Source organism: Fundulus heteroclitus, unplaced genomic scaffold, assembly GCF_011125445.2.
Source record: "Fundulus heteroclitus isolate FHET01 unplaced genomic scaffold, MU-UCD_Fhet_4.1 scaffold_43, whole genome shotgun sequence".
In the NCBI taxonomy this organism is placed as follows: domain Eukaryota; kingdom Metazoa; phylum Chordata; class Actinopteri; order Cyprinodontiformes; family Fundulidae; genus Fundulus; species Fundulus heteroclitus.
In genome coordinates this window covers 739,641-757,606 of record NW_023396846.1, presented here as the reverse complement: position 1 = coordinate 757,606, position 17,966 = coordinate 739,641, and the positions used below count along the sequence as shown (strand labels likewise).

The following is a 17,966-nucleotide window of genomic DNA, read 5'->3' as shown; positions in this document are numbered from 1 at the left end:
CACATAAACTATATTGCCAACCTTTTGTTCTTCCAAATCAAATTCATGTGATCCAGTTACTTAAAAAAACAACAACAACGTAGCAAATGAAACACTTAGAAGTGTGAGCTTCCTCAAAATTTATGACAGAATGAGAGGCTCTCAGAAGCTCAAAGAATCCCAGAGGAAATCCTTGTTAAATCACACAGAGACCTTTATCTTCTGTTATTATGTTGCTGTTACTGTTGTTCAAAGGCAATGTTTTTCAGTTCTTATTTTTTAAATTTGATCAATCACAAACTTAAACTGTAACTCACCCTGATGTAAAGGCATAACCCTGCCCACAGACACATTGTGAGAAACAAGAGACATGGCTGAGTGTGGGATGAGCTGTGGGGATTAACTGGGCCCTGGGCTACGGTCAGGATGAGGGAAACTGACATGTTGAAAGTTGGAGTGACAAGGGCGACATCTAGTGGCTTTAGTGGCTATAGGCACTGACTCAACGATGCCGAGGCAGTGGAGGACAGAAAAGGTACAGTTTCTGAGAGGTAAAGTGATGTAAGTAGCATTATTTGTAACATGAGCTGATGTTAAAAAGCAGTAACAAAAGCTAAAACACCATCAATTAAGGCTTTCAATGCCCACAATTCAAACTTCTGAGTCTGATTCGCTGCAGGATGGGCTTCAACTGCAATAGTCATCGTTCAACCCTTAAAGAGCAGCACTAAGACAGTTTTAAAAAAAATATTTAAGAACTAAATAAGTTCACATAAAAATACAACTAACAATAAAGTAGTACTCTTATACTCAGTTTATACGGTTCATCTGCAAAAAAGTAGGTTTTGTGGTGAGTTACAGAGTTCCTTACTATAAAAACGGAGTGCAATGCAACATGCTGCTTAAAGTGATTTAAAGCTCCCAGTGCCAGAGTATATCCTGGCAGTTATCAAAACAGTAGCAGATGTCTGACTGCATTTGGTCTAAACTGGGTCTAAACTTTGGTGACAGAGAGGATTATGATGTGGGGCTGCTTTTAAAAAAATTGGCCTCAGGCCCATATTTCCAGTAAAGATAACTTCTAAACACAGATTATAAGAACTGTTTCGGGATGGCACTTTATTGTTCTGTCAAAGGAGCAATTCAGGTTGATGGTATGATACATATAATTGTAGATATAATTTAGCCTTTGTCAAACCAGTTCTGTTAATGAAAATATTAAAATTTATTTATATATAAAGCAGATTTAAAACCACCCTAGTTGGTGCAATGAGTTGTACAACAATGTGAAACAATTAAAAAAATATCACAAAAACAATATAAGAGCGGAAATTTAATTGCAAAAAAAAAAACAAATAAAATAACTATTCCAATATTTTTTTTTCAAACAAGTACAACAAGAACATCAGGATGAAAAAAAAACTAGAACTGAAAATCACTAAAACTGAAAGCAAACATGTTAATTGACAGGAAAAAATTAACAGTCTTTAAAGTACACTGATGGTAGTAGATGTTAGTAGTTTATCCAAAGACAATGTCAGGAATGTGAAACAGCGTATAGCCAAGCTTGTAAATAGTTTAGCTATTACAGCGGCAGACTATTAACTGTTACTTAGTGGAAAGAGTGATCATTTTCAGTTGTGAAGAAACTGTTGATTGCATTTTTTCCTTTGTCATGTCAGGCGTCATAGCAAGCAGAAGAGTTCTCTGGCTGCCTAACATACTTGCTTTACTAATGGAAGCTCTGTACGTATAAATCTTCCCTTGCCAGCAAACACTTGATCATTTATTTTACTACTATTAGGCTATTAAGTAAAGATTATGCAAAACATGACAGAGAGAGTGAGAAAGAGAGAGAGAAAGGGGAAGAGGAATAAAAAAGACAGGATAAAAGAAAGGGAGAGTGGATAGAGACTCAGGAAACTATAGACACAATTTTGGAAACCCAACAACCAGCTGCCACAAATAATCCTTCTACAGCCTCCATGGGGAGACTGGGGAAAGGCAACCACAAACACCTGAAAAGAGACAATACAGACAAAAATATACACACCAGCAGTGAAAAAAATGGGAGAAAACTGTTAATACTGATGGAGAAAACTTCAGGGCAACACAGCTACTGTATTATGTTCACAAAGATGTGTGTGAACATGCAAATTATGTGGTGTAGGTGATGAGTGTAGAGGTGTAGCACCATCCTCACTTCCTGTTGCATCCGTCAAGTCAGGAGAGAAAAGCTTTTGATCAACAAACATTACTAATTAACTGTTTCAAACATTTGTTTAATTTTCCCCTTTAATATCTGTATTTAACCTTTTTATTTTATACTATAGTTTCATGCTGTTCTCTCTCTGTCTTTTTGATGTCCTTAGTAAAGCACTTTGGATTGCCATGTATATAAATGTCATTGTAGAAATAAACCTTTCTGTGACTAATCCCTGGGGCAGAGACAATGCTTGTCCTGATTCATTGTCAGTTTCATCATATTTGTGTAATGTGTTTACCTGAATTAACTGTATATCTTCACTGTATGCACATTAGTTTTATCAAAGCTTGCCTCTAACTTCACAGGGTATTTTTTCGTTAACTGTGTCAGAGCATGCTTCAAAATGGGAAAGGCCATGTGGCTGATGACATCTTCACTGCTTCATTCAGACTGAATCAGCTTAAAGGTTTGGTTTGCCAGGTAGAACTTTTAAGCATAAAATAGTGATAAAAATGCTTCTGGGCTCCCTTTTTCACCGCCAGTCAGTAGTTTTTAGAGGATACTCTGTTTTAACTTGATGAACTAAATAATAAGAAAACATAACATTTTGTGTAAAAGTGTGGACTTGAATAAACTCCATGTATGTCTGCAGACAGTGAAAGAGATGCTCTGTCAAACTAGATGAAGCCAGTTACTCTCTAGTTTATTTTTAACCTTCTCTGCCTTTCAAATTTCCATGTTAAGGTAGATTATTTTTAGTATTATTCTGACTATGCTAATTCTGATCTGCAGTAGTTGCCTTGAAATGAGCTGGATGAGGTACTGATGCATTTAACTCTAGTGTCTAATCTAGGTTTTCAGCATTGATGGCTAAACTGGAACCTACATGTGATGCAATATTATAATATTGACAAAACCTCATTTAACTTTATGCATGTTTGTTCTGACCCTTGTTTAGTATAGCTTAAGTTGTAAAGCCTGATACAGAGGACCTAAGAATTCAGCCAGACATCAGAAACAGTAAACAAAGTTCTAGTGTGAGGAGACCTTGATTTCATCTCAAGATAGTTCTAGAAAATAGAAAAGCTTCCTCTTCAACTTTTAAACTTTCACAACCAGAAGCTCCTCGGTTGGAAACTGGAGTCCAACCAGAATTTCTCTCCTCACAGATGTTATGTCTGGAGGAATCAGGATGTCTGTGTCACACAGTGGAAATTAGTTTTATTCTGAAAGTGTGATTGTGTAAATATTTGTGCACGATTTCTATTGTTTTACTGCATGTTTTTACTGTTGCATTGTAAGCAACCTATCAGCTGTTTGACAGACTTGCCAGAGAAGCTGGCAGAACACCTAAAGGTGGAGAGCCCACCACAGCACGGACAGGGAAAGCAGCACATAGCAGCCAGGCGTGGACAGAATGAGTGATTGCCAGGTATAAGCAGACTGATTGGCAAGGCGTGGACCATCTGCGGCAGGAACAGAATCCACTGGGAAACAATGCGTTGGATTGGCAGTGGGAAGTGATGGGGTCTGGCAACACCGATGCGTCGGCACATGCGTCGAGCTCATAGTGCAAAACCCGTGTCGATGCTATGGGAAAGTCACGTGACCGATACAGGAACTGTTTCGAACTGACTGACGTGCCAAACTAAGCAGTGTTCCCTCTAAACTGCTGGGCAACAGTTGGGCAAGTGTCGAAACGCTTCATGACACCTCATAGACCCATCACTACTAAATACTTATTAAACACTTCAATCAAAACAATCTAACCACATTAAAAACTCTGCTTACCTGAATCACTTGAAACAGCAAATATAAAAGCCTACCTGCGGCATCAAACAACAACACGCCCAGGTAACGCTACCACTGGAACACCGATAATGCGGCCCTGTATAAAAAACACAGAATCAGCAAAAAAGGTTTTAAAGAGGATAAACTTAAAACAATTTTTCTCTCAACCTACCCCAATCAGCCAACAGCATGGATCCACCACACCCCTGGTCCCAGACACAAGAAGTGATCCTGGCTACCACCCTTCCAGCTTCCCCCTTTATAGAGGCTCAGCCTATGGAGAGTGTGACACCTACTGCTGCCACCTGTTACATTCGAAACGGCTCAAGGACTCGGTTTGTGTTGAAATAAACAGAAGAAAAAGACGGTTCCTGCATCTCAGGTTCTAGCAGGTTCCAGAATAAAGTTGGAACAGCATTTGTACTGAGAGAGAGTTTGGATCTTTGAATGGTTCTGGTCCTGGTTTGGTACTGAGGGTTTATGCCTGAAAGTTTATATCTCTAAGGAGCAAATATGTTCAGAGGATAATACAATACAACTTTATTTATAAAGCACTTTAAAAACAACACCGTTGACCAAAGTATACTGATAAAAAACACCAAAATGCAGAAATACCCTCGCCAGCTCAAGCAAGCAAAATTAAAATAAAACTATAAAATACAAGTCCAGATAAATAACATTAGATAAAATAATGAAGAAAATAATTAATATTGAAAAAGTAACTTTTGAAACTGATTTAAAAGCCAAAGAGAAATTACTTGTTTAAAGACTAGAACAGCGAGTCAGCCTTTCTGATTTGCAGTGGCAGCTTATTCCACAGTTTTGGGGCAGCGACTGAAAACACTCACTTCCTCTCTGGCTTTGGGACGACTAACAGTAACTGATTTGCTGACATAAGGGAGCAAACATTTGAATCAGATCGGACAGAAACTGAGGGGCAAGATCAAGTAAGCATTTTAAAACAATTCAAACTTTTTTAAACCTGTAAACTTAACTAACTGAAAGCCAATGTACAGATGCAAAAACAGGAGTGGTATGTTCTACTTTCTTTGTATCCACTTTCAGAACAATCAGAAGGGAACAGAAACTGTTATTTTATCACAATAACAGAAGTGTCTTATTTTCATTTCACTTTGGTCTCAGATGGAACTCAGACCAGATATGTGATTCTTTTTGTACTCAGTCTGTTGTTCAGATCTTATTCTTCAGCACTTTGGACCGTCTGAACAAACTGTAAGTTTGCTTTGTTTCCTACCAGAACTTTGTCTTGAGGAACTTTCCTCTTTGTTTCTGCTCTCTGATGTCTGGAGAACATCTTCACTTCTGATTTCAGCACAAAGTTTCATCTCTGCTGTCTGAAGAATAATCTACAGGATTATTAGATTATTGATGAACTGGAACCAAACAACATGATGAACAGCTGATGTTTTATTTGTTTTCTTCACTCAACAAACTATTTCATGTTTTTATTTCCTGGTTTCAAACTCTGGTCTCCCATTAAAGTCAGACACAACAGCTTCCTGCTGCTTCCTGTGAGTCCTTTCAAAGTAAAATGACATCAATGTTAAAATGTGTTTGATTCAGTCAGATTATTAAATAGTTCAGCTTTGATGCAGCAGATAATCCACTTGTAGAGTTTGATTATTGTGAAATAAAATAGTTGCTGATGTTCAGTCAGAGTGAATCAGTGTCAGTGGATGAAATGTTGCTCCATGGCTCCATCTAGTGGACTGATAGTAGAAGTACAGCAGCTGATGGCAGCTTCCTCTGCCTCTCACTGCTGTCTGACTGCATTCAACTGACACTGATATGAAGCAGAGAAGAAGAGCCAATCAGAGGAGGAGCAGCTGATCTTTTTCCAGCACTAATGATGTAAAGGATGATCAGAGTTGATGTGCAGATGAATGATGTGTGTTTCCTCTGCAGGTGAAGGTAGAAAGTGTGTGTGAGCTGATGTGGATGTGAATTCAGCAGCATGGATCAGTGTGAGGACAGAGAGGAGGGAGTCCCTCCCTCTAAAACCACTCTGTGTGGGGAAGCTGAGAGCCAGAGCCACGCTCAGAGGTGAGATCAGCATCTCTAAGTGTCCAGAGCCCTTTTCACACAGCGTTCTCACTATATCAGGCCAGAAGAGACCAAGTGGTCCTGAAGCTGCTGCTGTTCCTCTTTGCTGCTTCATCCAGACTGAACAGAGCAGCTCAGCATGGTACGAGTGGGTTCTGACAAACAGCAAGTCAGTGTTGCACAACCAGCTGAGTGACACCAGCCTGTTGCTTAGAGCTCTGGGTTCCAGCAGGACACATCTGGAAAAACTCACCAACTTCCAGAACATTTCCTGGATCTTGATGACCAACATGTGTTCAACATTATTCATCCTGGAAAGAAGGACGGCTGATCAGACATTTATGGAAGAACCTTTACATTTAGTTTCTGTTTAAATACGACCCAAACCAACAGAACCAGCTTTGCCTTCTATGTATGTGTTAAAAATAAGTTTTATTTTCACAGGAATCCTAAGAGACTGACAGAAACACATGAACCAGAATCCAGCTGTGTGTCCTTTAGGAGCGACAGGTCAAAGGGTGCATTGATTGACTTCAAATCTTCAGGACCTGCATCCTCAGAGAGGTGAGCTGTATCTAACTGCTGTAACTGTGGAAACTGAGTCAGTCTGAAATGTTTTTATTCCAACATGTGTTTAACGGGAGCTCAGCTCTTTTTCCCACATTTCTATGTTCATATGTGAAGCGGTGTGTGTTGGATGTTCTCCAGAACCACAGCAGTGAAAGTGGAAAGAATGGATGTTGTTGGAGGCGTCCTGGATGCTGCTACATCATGTTTAACAGCTCTGATCTGTTTGCTTTTGGGCCTCATTGATTAGTCGCCATCATTAAACACTTTTCTCTGCTTAAAGTCAAAGATTTAGTTTGGACTGGAGCTCACTCTGATTGGTTCTCTGTGGTTCTGTAAAATACGGTCCTTTTGCTGTTCACCAGTAACATTCCCTAAACCTCAAGCTGTTTAATTATGATACAAAACATTATTATTCATCATAATGTTCTCTACAATGAAGTAACTTGTATTTAAATTATATTTTTATTGAGTTTGGAAAAATAAACAATTTATTCTGTTTAGTGTTCAGTGAATTGTCTAGAAAATTACCTTTCCCTGAAACCTTTCGGTGAACCTTCCTTTAAAATGAAATGAGATGGAGTGGACTGGGTTTGCTCTCCCTGCTGCATGCTCCCGACACGGGGGGCAGAGATTCTTGAGGGGATAAAGGCCAGTTCTCACTGCAGAAATTTTAGCCAGATATTTGCCCCGATGCCCCCTTCAGAGAGGGGCCGATTATCGGGGGTGTATCTTAGAATAATCTTAGGAGAATTTCCTGCCATGTGTGAAGTGTTAAGAGCGATTGGTCCACTTGGCAGAACTTGGGGACCACTCAGACCTCCAGATTTCCCATCTCACATCTGAATGATGTTAAGCTAAATCTGTTCTGGGAGGTGTGTTCTGCTTGTGTCAGGTTCAAACACCTAAAACATTCTTCAAACAACACAAAGAAGAGGGACGACACTGTTAAATCTTGCAAGGAGACCAGCAGAGAGATGAATTTCTTTACAGCTCTTTCCTGTTCTGAAATCCACTCTGCTGCTGCTGTACCTTTTTTTTATCTCAAAAAGCGAGCGCCCTAGTTTCATTGCAGAACTTAAGGAAGGGGGAAACATATTTTAGTGTGACCTTTGACGTCGTAAACTAGCAGTTTCAGGTATGCAGAACAACCTTAACAGTTAATCATTCAGTTCTCAAGAAAATGAGTAACCACAGATGACTGGGCATAAGCCTCAGATAAGATAGTGCTCGCAAATTTATGGTGAGGCTGTTTCTTGCACCAGACCTTACTCTGTAACATAGGAGAGATATCAATCCTCCGAAAAACACTCTGATGTCTGAATAAACACTAACATCACCAAACTGTCCTCTCAGTAATTTCTAACCAACATGTTTGTCTCAGAAACAGCTCTTTCTGCTTTAGAAACAAGGTTGGACTTTATTCAAGAGGATCAATGATCAGGAACATGATGGAGGATTGGACCGGTTCTGATGGGAACCATTTAGAACATCAAGTTTATGAACTGTCTGGTTCTGTTGTGTCTCAGAGCTCTCTATTTTAGAATCAGTGATATTGTAAAAAGTAATTAAAGTAAAATGCTACAAAATGGGTTTTAATAAGTTTTATTTTGACAGGATTCCTAGGAGACTGACACATCAACCAGAACCAGAACCCAGCTGTGTGTCCCTTAAGAGCAGAAGGTCAATGACTCCTCCTCTTGACTTCAAATCTTCAGGACCTGCGTCCTCAGAGAGGTGAGCTGTATCTAACTGCTGTAACTGTGGAAACTGAGTCAGTCTGAAATGTTTTTATTCCAACATGTGTTTAACGTGAGCTCAGCTCTTTTTCCCACATTTCTATGTTCATATGTGAAGCGGTGTGTGTTGGATGTTCTCCAGAACCACAGCAGTGAAAGTGGAAAGAATGGATGTTGTTGGAGGCGTCCTGGATGCTGCTACATCATGTTTAACAGCTCTGATCTGTTTGCTTTTGGGCCTCATTGATTAGTCGCCATCATTAAACACTTTTCTCTGCTTAAAGTCAAAGATTTAGTTTGGACTGGAGCTCACTCTCATTGGTTCTGTTCCATGTTAATGAGCTAACTGGACTGTTTAGTCCCTCTCCCATATTCATAGTGATTGAATCAAATCCAACATGGAACCAACTGGACTTTCTTTCTTTGTTCCTGAACCGTTTTTTCATTGTATCTGAAAGTCATCCTCAGTTTTAGTGACTGAAGAGTTTCAGTTCTTCTCAGCTGGAGCTGGAACAATCACTGGGATCAGAACCAGAGACTTGGTGTTGTTCCCTCACAGGAGTTTAGAGCTGCAGCTGTTCTTCAGCTCTTAAATATCTCAATGGATTTATTACATTTCAGTTGAGCTTCAGACAAGTTAGCAGAACTGCAGCAACTCATTAAAATGGGTCCAGAAATGCTCTGGTCTAAATGCTTCCCTAGATTTTTCTTCAACAGCTTTATTGTTACTTTGGGAAACTAAGAAAATCCTGATTTCACTGCAAGGAATCATGTTATGAACCATCAGAGGTTCTGCTAGTTCTTAGTGGATCCTCAGGAACATTAAACGTCTCCAACTACCTGGATCCTCTGGTTCTCTGCTCACATCCAGATGTCCTTCATGGACCTTTACCTTCTGATTGTCTCTGTGTGGACAGATATAATGTGAGCTCACTGGCTTCCAGTGACCTACAGGATCCATTTTAAAATACTCACCATCACATCCAGGACAGAACCTTACATGGACACACAGCCACATATCTCAGACCTCCTCCAGGTCCACACCACCTCAGATCTAGTCATCAGAACCTGCTGGATGTCCCACACACTGTCCTGAAGACCTGTGTGGAATGAACCTTCACCTCCACTGTCTCCAAGCTCTGGGTCACTGTCCCCACCAGCATCAGATCTGCTGACAGTGTGGACAGTTTGAAGTCCCAGTTCAAGACCCGCTTTTTAAAATGTCTACTGGGTGGTTCTGGTCTTCATCCTTTTAGTTCATCTTCCTCTTTTTAAATTATTTGTATCGTGTTCATTTGATGCTCAGTTTTTCTGTTTTAAGGACTTTTACTGTGAAGCTCTTGGTGATTTCATCTGTGAAAACTGCTGGATGAATATTTCTTTCCTTCCTAATTGTTCTGGTTCCTCCACAGAGTGGACCAGCAGAACTCAGAGGTTCCCAGAGGTCCATCTGCCCAGCAGCATCAAACCCAGCTGGACTCCATATTTATGGTCTGTACATGTACAACAACTACTTTTCCATGGGTTCTGTTCAGTCGTCTCCATGCTGGACTTTGTGGACCAGTGGACCGTCAGTCTGTCCAACATGGTTCTGATGTTTGGATCCATGATCTCAGTCTGATGTGTCCTTCTTATATTATTCTGTTCCAGCTGCTGGAGGACAACATTGTCACTTTTGTGAAGAAGGAGCTGAAGAAGATCCAGAAAGTTCTGAATGCAGATGACCCAGACTGCTCAGAGAGTCAGAGAGATGATGAGGAGTTGTTGGAAGGGGAGGATGAAGAGCAGAGGAGGAGCAGCAGAGAGGCAGTGATGAAGATCACTCTGAACTTCCTGAGGAGGATGAAGCAGGAGGAGCTGGCTGACCGTCTGCAGAGCAGTAAGAGGATTTCTACAAAGATCTAACCTGATGGATAAATCACACATTTACTGATGTCTGAAGAGATGGAATCACATTTATTTACATCATCTTCAGAAGATCATTTGGTTTCCTTCCTCATTTCGCTTTTTGTGTTAATTTAGAAGATCTTGCTGCAGTTTGTCAACCTAAACTTAAATCTGGTCTGAAGGAGAAGTTCCAGTGTGTGTTTGAGGGGATCGCTAAAGCAGGAAGTCCAACCCTTCTGAACCAGATCTACACAGAGCTCTACATCACAGAGGGAGGGACTGGAGAGGTCAATGAGGAACATGAGGTCAGACAGATTGAAACAGCATCCAGGAAACCACACAGACCAGAAACAACCATCAGACAAGAAGACATCTTTAAAGTCCCACCTGGAAGAGATCAACCAATCAAAACAATGATGACAAAGGGAGTGGCTGGCATTGGGAAAACACTCTTAACCCAGAAGTTCACTCTGGACTGGGCTGAAGACAAAGCCCACCAGAACATCCACTTCATATTTCCATTCACCTTCAGAGAGCTGAATGTGCTGAAAGAGAAAAGGTTCAGCTTGGTGGACCTTGTTCATCACTTCTTTACTGAAACCAAAGGAATCTGCAGCTTTGAACACTTCCAGGTTCTGTTCATCTTTGATGGTCTGGATGAGAGTCGACTTCCTCTGAACTTCCAGAACCAGGAGATCCTGACTGATGCTACAGAGTCCACCTCAGTGGATGTTCTGCTGACAAACCTCATCAGGGGGAAACTGCTTCCCTCTGCTCGCCTCTGGATAACCACACGTCGCGCAGCAGCCAATCAGATCCCTCCTGAGTGTGTTGGCATGGTGACAGAGGTCAGAGGGTTCACTGACCCACAGAAGGAGGAGTACTTCAGGAAGAGATTCAGAGATGAGGAGCAGGCCAGGAGGATTATCTCCCAGATGAAGACATCAACAAGCCTCCACATCATGTGCCACATCCCAGTCTTCTGCTGGATCACTGCTACGGTTCTGGAGGACATGTTGGAGACCAGAGAGGGAGGACAGCTGCCCAGCACCCTGACTGAGATGTACATCCACTTCCTGGTGGTCCAGACCAAAGTGAAGAAGGTCAGGTATGATGGAGGAGCTGCAACAGATCCACTCTGGAGTCCAGAGAACAGGAAGATGATCAAGTCTCTGGGAAAACTTGCTTTTGATCAGCTGCAGAAAGGAAACCTGATCTTCTATGAATCAGACCTGACAGAGTGTGGCATCGATATCAGAGCAGCCTCAGTGTACTCAGGAGTGTTCACACAGATCTTTAGAGAGGAGAGAGGGCTGTACCAGGAGAAGGTGTTCTGCTTCGTCCATCTGACTGTTCAGGAGTTTCTGGCTGCTCTTCATGTTCATCTGACATTCATCAACTCTGGTGTCAACCTGATGGAAGAAAAAAAAAGCTCTCTGTGGTCTTCATTTTTTAAACCTAAACTAAAGTATCTTCACCAGACAGCTGTTGATCAGGCCTTACAGAGTCCAAATGGACACCTGGACTTGTTCCTCCGGTTCCTCCTGGGACTTTCACTGCAGACCAATCAGAGACTCCTACAAGGTCTGCTGACACTGACAGGAAGTAGCTCACAGACCAATCAGAAAACAGTTCAGTACATCAAGGAGAAGATCAGTAAGAATGTGTCTGCAGAGAAAAGCATCAATCTGTTCCACTGTCTGAATGAACTAAAGGATCATTGTCTAGTGGAGGAGATCCAACAGTCTCTGAGATCAAGAAGTCTCTCCACAGATGAACTGTCTCCTGCTCAGTGGTCAGCTCTGATCTTCATCTTAGGGTCATCAGCAGAAGATCTGGATGTGTTTGACCTGAAGAAATACTCTGCTTCAGAGGAGGTTCTTCTGAGGCTGCTGCCAGTGGTTAAAGCCGCCAACAAAGCTCTGTAAGGACACAGATTATTGCTGCTTTTATTTCTGATAGTGAGAAGGTAAATATTGATTCATGTTACTTCAGTTTATTTATAACAAACCAGTAACCACAAAAGGCAAAAAGATGTGTAAAATCAGACAGATCCATCTATCTTTCTAAAAACAACATTTGTGATATAAATAACCATTGTTCAACCACTGATGAATTGTTTATCAGCAGATTTTTCTCCCTGTCTCCTCAGATTGAGTGGCTGTAATCTCTCAGGGAGAAGCTGTAAAGCTCTGTCCTCAGTTCTCAGCTCCCAGTCCTCCAGTCTCAGAGAAATGGACCTGAGTAACAACAACCTGCAGGATTCAGGAGTGAAGCTTCTCTCTGATGGACTGGAGGGTCAAAACTGCAACCTGGAAACTCTCAGGTACAAAGTTCTCCATCCTGTAGAAACCAGATTTATGTCCAAAACGTGATATCTAGAACATGATGCAAATGTTAGTTCACTCATAGATTTTACTATGTTATTTCTTCTCCCCAGACTGAGTGGCTGTAACCTCTCAGAGAGAAGCTGTGAAGCTCTGTCCTCAGTTCTCAGCTCCCAGTCCTCCAGTCTCAGAGAACTGGACCTAAGTAACAACAACCTGCAGGATTTAGGAGTGAAGCTTCTCTCTGCTGGACTGGAGAGTCCAAACTGCAGACTGGAAACTCTCAGGTACAAATTTCTCCATCCTGTAGAAACCAGATTTATGTCCATTACCTGCTAAACATGATGGAAATATTATTTAATTAACTGCTTTGTCAACTTTTATTGTCTGACCTCCTTTCCTTATGAATACAAACCAGCCTCATACTAACATATAGTTAGTATGAGCCTGTAGGCAACTGCCCACTGTCCTGACCAGTAAGGGTTCCAGCCAGTAAGGGGACCTACTAGTTTCTCTCTGTCAAAGTCTGCTAGTTATGTTGGCTGACTTGTCCAGTTAGGATTTTTTTCTTGATTTAATTGTAATTTTAACACAACAATGACCACAATATATGGACCTCCATGATATAAAGTGAAACAGTACGTTGAATAAGAAACCTGAACCAATGAAAGACAAACAAAAGCCACAGATAAAAAAAAGATCACAAAAAACAGCACATTTTCCAACGTTTTGGATAAGAACTAGATAACTAAAGAACAAACAGAGAATAACTAATAGAGGTTACAGAAAAAATGTAAATGAATTAAACAGTAACTAAAATAAAACAAACAAAAAATAAAAACTTTCCACTCATAGGATCTCGACTCATAGGGTCACATCAAATGTGAAGAACTAAGCATGATCATAAAGCTGTGACCAGATTCTTGAAAATATGACTTCAGAGCCTTTCAATTGTTTTTTTTTTTATTTCATGAAAGAAATCTGTGGGTTGGAGAGAATTATTTCAATGCATCTGTATAATATGTCTAGCCAGCAATGTGAGGATCCTACAAAGTCAGCACGATGGAGTGACAGTAATTTGTTTTTGGAGAGTACTGTACTGGAGAAGGCTGTACTGTGGTCGAGGTGATTACAGAAAATGAGTAACAAACAGATTTCCAAAATTAGCAGGGCAGGTCCACCACATATGACTGAGAGCGGATGGACCCAAACCACACTTCACACACCTTGAATCAATGTCTGGAAAGATTTGAGCCAGTTTACTTTTGGAACAGTGTACTCTATGGACAACTTTACTTTTTAGAATAGTTTGCCACATTTCATCATCAATCTCCTCATTAAGATTATCAAACTAGAAAATAAATGTAAATATGCCTTGACCAAGAGAAGAGAGAGCAAAGACACAATAAGAGACAAAAAAGCACAGAAGCACACATTGATCCTGTCATGTTTTTGAGATGCTTAGCCCACATGCAGATAACATGCAGAAACCATAGTAGGGTCCAGAAAATCGGGGAGCAAGCTTCTTGGCGGATGGGTTGGTGATGACGTCTCTAAAAGATAACCCTACCCTCTGACCGGGTTGGTACTGGGGAGCAGGTATATGGCGGCGGTCGGCAAACCTTTTACTCTGCTCTGCGGCGCGAGAGAGGGCTGAGATGGTAACCTTCCAGGTATCTTGACAACGGGCAATGTAGTCGTTAACAGAGGTGAAAGGGATGTTGAGTTTGTCGGTGGACAGGAGTGGGGGTTGATAACCTAGGGATACTTCAAAAGGAGAACGACCAGTGGAGGCGGAGACATGAGAATTTAAAGCATACTCGACCAAGGGCAAAAAATGATTCTATTCGGTGGGGGATTAGGAAGTGAGGCAGCGGAGGGTGGTTTCCAGTTGTTGATTCATTCGTTCAGTCTGTCCATTGGTTTGAAGGGGGTTGAGCAAACCGGAGGGTGGCTTGTTCGAAGGCAGGCCAACAAATACTCTCTAACATCCTTAGTCCATGATGGCCACCAAAAATGCCGAGAAACCTGGGATTGTGTTCTGAAAATGCCTGGAAGAGCGGAGAACCTGGAGTTGTGACACCATTGCAATACATCAGGACGAACACTCTAGGGAACGTACTTGAAACCCTCTGGACCAGTACTGGGATCAGGCTGGACCAGTACTGGGATCAGGGTCCAGCCGTAAGGCCTGGTTAATCCTGTCCTCGAGATCCCACTGTAATGCTCCTACAGAACACAAGGGGGACAAAATAAGCTCTGGCTCTCCCTCTTGTTCCTGGGGAGTGAATTGACAAGAAAGAGCATCGGGTTTGACATTTCTGGATCCGGGTCTGTAGGTTATGGAGATGTTGAATCTTGAGAAGAATAATGACCAGCGAGCTTGACGAGGGTTTAGGCGGCGAGCTGATTGAAGGTATGAAAGGTTCTTCAGTCCAAATGATGATAGGTTGCTTGGATACCTCAAGCCAATGCCGCCACTCCTCTAAAGCTAACTTAATAGCTAGTAATTCACGATCTCCTACATCATAGTTACGTTCGGCTGGGGAAAGGCGTTGTGAAAAGAAGGCACACGGATGGAGTTTGTTGTCAGATTCAGACTGTTGTGACAATACAGCACCTACCCCAGTGTCAGAGGCATCTATCTCTACGATAAACTGTTTCTGAGGGTCAGGGTGTGTAAGGATAAGTGTCTGAGTGAACCGAGACCTAAGTTGATTGAAGGCAGCCTCTGCCTCTGATCCCCAGACAAAGGGAACCTTAGTAGAGGTGAGATTGTGTAACGGAGAGGCTATCTGGCTGTAGTTCATAATGAACCTCTGGTAAAAATTGGCAAACCTAAGGAAATGTTGCAGCTGTTTTTTAGACTCTGGAACCGGCCATTCTTCAACAGCCTTAATCTTCTCCGGGTCGGACCTAACCCGACCTCCTTCTAAAACTAAACCAAGAAAAGAGATCGAAGGCTGGTGAAAATCACACTTTTCAGCCTTAACAAAGAGTCGATTCTCTAGTAGCCGTTGCAAGACTAGGCGGACATGTTGCATATGTTGTTCAAGGTCACTGGAGTAAATCAAAATATTGTCTAAGTAAACAAAAACAAAGATGTCCAAAAAGTCCCTAAGGACATCATTAACTAAGGCCTGAAAGACTGCCGGGGCGTTGCACAAACCAAAAGGCATAACAAGATATTCAAAATGTCCCAATGGCATCTTGAAGGCTGTCTTCCACTCATCCCCTTGTCTGATCCGAACTAGATGATAAGCGTTGCGTAAATCGAATTTGGTAAAGACTGTAGCATTTTGGACTGGTTCGAGAGCCGAAGAGAGGAGAGGCAGTGGGTATTTATTTTTCACGGTTATCTGGTTTAACCCACAATAATGGATGCAAGGCCAGAGAGAACCGTCCTTCTTACCCACGAAGAAGAAGCCTGCCCTTAACAGGGAGGAGGATATACGAATTAACCCCGCCGGAAACAACTTGCTGATGTAGCTTTCAAGTGCTTGACGTTCAGACCTTGAGATGTTATAGAGGCCACTAGTCGGCAGGGGTGCTGCGGGTAACAATTCAATGGCGCAATCATAAGGGCGATTAGGCGGAAGTGAACTGGCCTGACTCTTACTAAACACAAGCTTGAGATCAGGATACTCCTGGGGAACAGGAGAAAGATCGATAACTTGTGGAGTAGAGGGGAGAGAACGAGAAACCGGACGTGCTGATTGTAAACATTGAGAAAGACAGGCATGGGACCATGATTCGAGCTGAGATTCTGTCCAATTAATCTGGGGATTGTGGACAGTTAACCAAGCAAAACCGAGTACCACCGGCGAGCGTCTAACAGGGAACACAAAAAAGGATAGCTGCTCTAAGGGGCTTGTCCGATGAGTAATCCGGGTTAATTTCTGACAGTCCAAAGACGAAATCTGTAGAGGTTCAGCTAGCGCCTCTGTGGGAACTCTGAGCTGGGCAACTAGGGACTGATCGATTAGATTAAATTCGGATCCTGAATCAATAAGAGCCAAGACGTCGATACTGTCCTGATTAAAACTTAGAGAAATGGGTAAACAAAACCGAGAACCAACCAGCTTCGAAACTCTTTTGTGGGGAGCAGCTCTAAATCTGTCCGCCGTCTTCCCCATCACAGGCAACGGACTCGCTCTTTTGGCCGAGTGGGAGACTCTTTTAACGAAATGTCCCTCACCACCGCAATATAGACATAGTTTGCCAGAGTAACGCTGTTGGCATTCCTCGCTGGTGAGATGAATCCTTCCCAACTGCATTAGTTCAGGGGGAGATGGTGGGGTCTCAGCCTGTTGTGGTGGCCCTTTAAAAGCCGAAAAAGCCCCTGTGGATCTCATGGTCTTGTCCGACCGTACCCGGTTACGGCTCCGAATCTGGGTTCGGAGCCGTAACCTAAACGTAACCTAAACGAACGGTCAAGGCCACCGTTTCTTCGAAAGTCTTGGGTTCTTCTACCCTTACTAATTCATCCCTTAAGGGCTCATCGAGGGTAGGGAAGAAAACATCCTTTAACGGCTTATCTGTCCAATCTGCGGCCACGGCCAAAGTGGGAAAATCAACTGCAAAATCAGAGACACGGCGGCCCCGCTGTCTTAAGGCTAATAAATTACGAGACTGTTGAACTGTGTCCACCTCGGCAGAAAAAACGATCTTGAATTCCTTGACGAATTCAGAAAACATACACCCAAAAGATTTACAAGCCCACCTAAGGGCCCTACCTGAAAGATGTCGGAGACCATAGGAGATCTTGATCTGATCAGAAGAATAAACCTGAGGAGCACAATTAAACACCAATTTGCACTGAAAAAGAAAACCGCCACAATCTCCGCTTTCACCTGAGAATTTCTTCTTGACACGGTGAAGAGCATTCGGGGGTGAAGGCTGACTGTTAACTTCAGCGCTCTGTTCGACCGGAGGCGGGCGACAGGTGCTTGACTGACAGGTTGAGAAAACACGAAAGTCATGGTAGCGGTGAGGTGGCTAAGTTGTGCGGCTACTGACTGGAGCTGTTCGTGAGTGGAGCTAACAGCTAACCCGAGGGACTGCAATTGTTCCTGCTGTGCAGCTAGCGGTCACCCGAACGTATCTGCTGGGCTTTGTTGGCCAGAGCCTTCTTCTGTCATGTTTTTGAGATGCTTAGCCCACATGCAGATAAGAACGGGTGACCAGAGCACAGTTTTAATATGTTTATTAAGAAGAAGGCTGTAAATTAAGCAAGAATATAATCGCCTGGACGAAAATGAATTGAAGGCAAGAACCAGGAATGTGCCAAATCATACGCTGCTTACCATGTAGCAGGAGAGACCTAACTGGGGAAGAGTAGCGCCTCGGGAACCTTGTGTGCCTACTCTAGATGGTGGGTGGTGGCTGGTGGGCGGCAGATGGAGC

The 17,966-nt window shown here is 42.4% G+C and overlaps 1 protein-coding gene and 1 long non-coding RNA gene across 2 annotated transcripts in view; both read left to right on the top strand.

Moving 5' to 3' along the window:
• Positions 1 to 6,004: 6,004 nt before the first annotated feature.
• LOC118560481 lies at positions 6,005 to 8,259 on the top strand. The gene is made up of 3 exons (XR_004929387.1): positions 6,005 to 6,040; positions 6,485 to 6,604; positions 8,225 to 8,259. It is a non-coding gene; the product is annotated as an uncharacterized LOC118560481 (long non-coding RNA).
• Positions 8,260 to 8,294: 35 nt separating this feature from the next.
• Positions 8,295 to 17,966, top strand: part of LOC105923049 (NACHT, LRR and PYD domains-containing protein 3-like) — a 70,602-nt gene continuing 60,930 nt past the window's right edge. The window contains exons 1-5 of the mRNA XM_036131383.1: positions 8,295 to 8,330; positions 9,772 to 9,837; positions 9,997 to 10,225; positions 10,369 to 12,157; positions 12,674 to 12,847. Of these exons, the coding sequence (XP_035987276.1) occupies positions 8,295 to 8,330; positions 9,772 to 9,837; positions 9,997 to 10,225; positions 10,369 to 12,157; positions 12,674 to 12,847 (2,294 nt within the window). The remainder of the gene's footprint in view (positions 8,331 to 9,771; positions 9,838 to 9,996; positions 10,226 to 10,368; positions 12,158 to 12,673; positions 12,848 to 17,966) is intronic.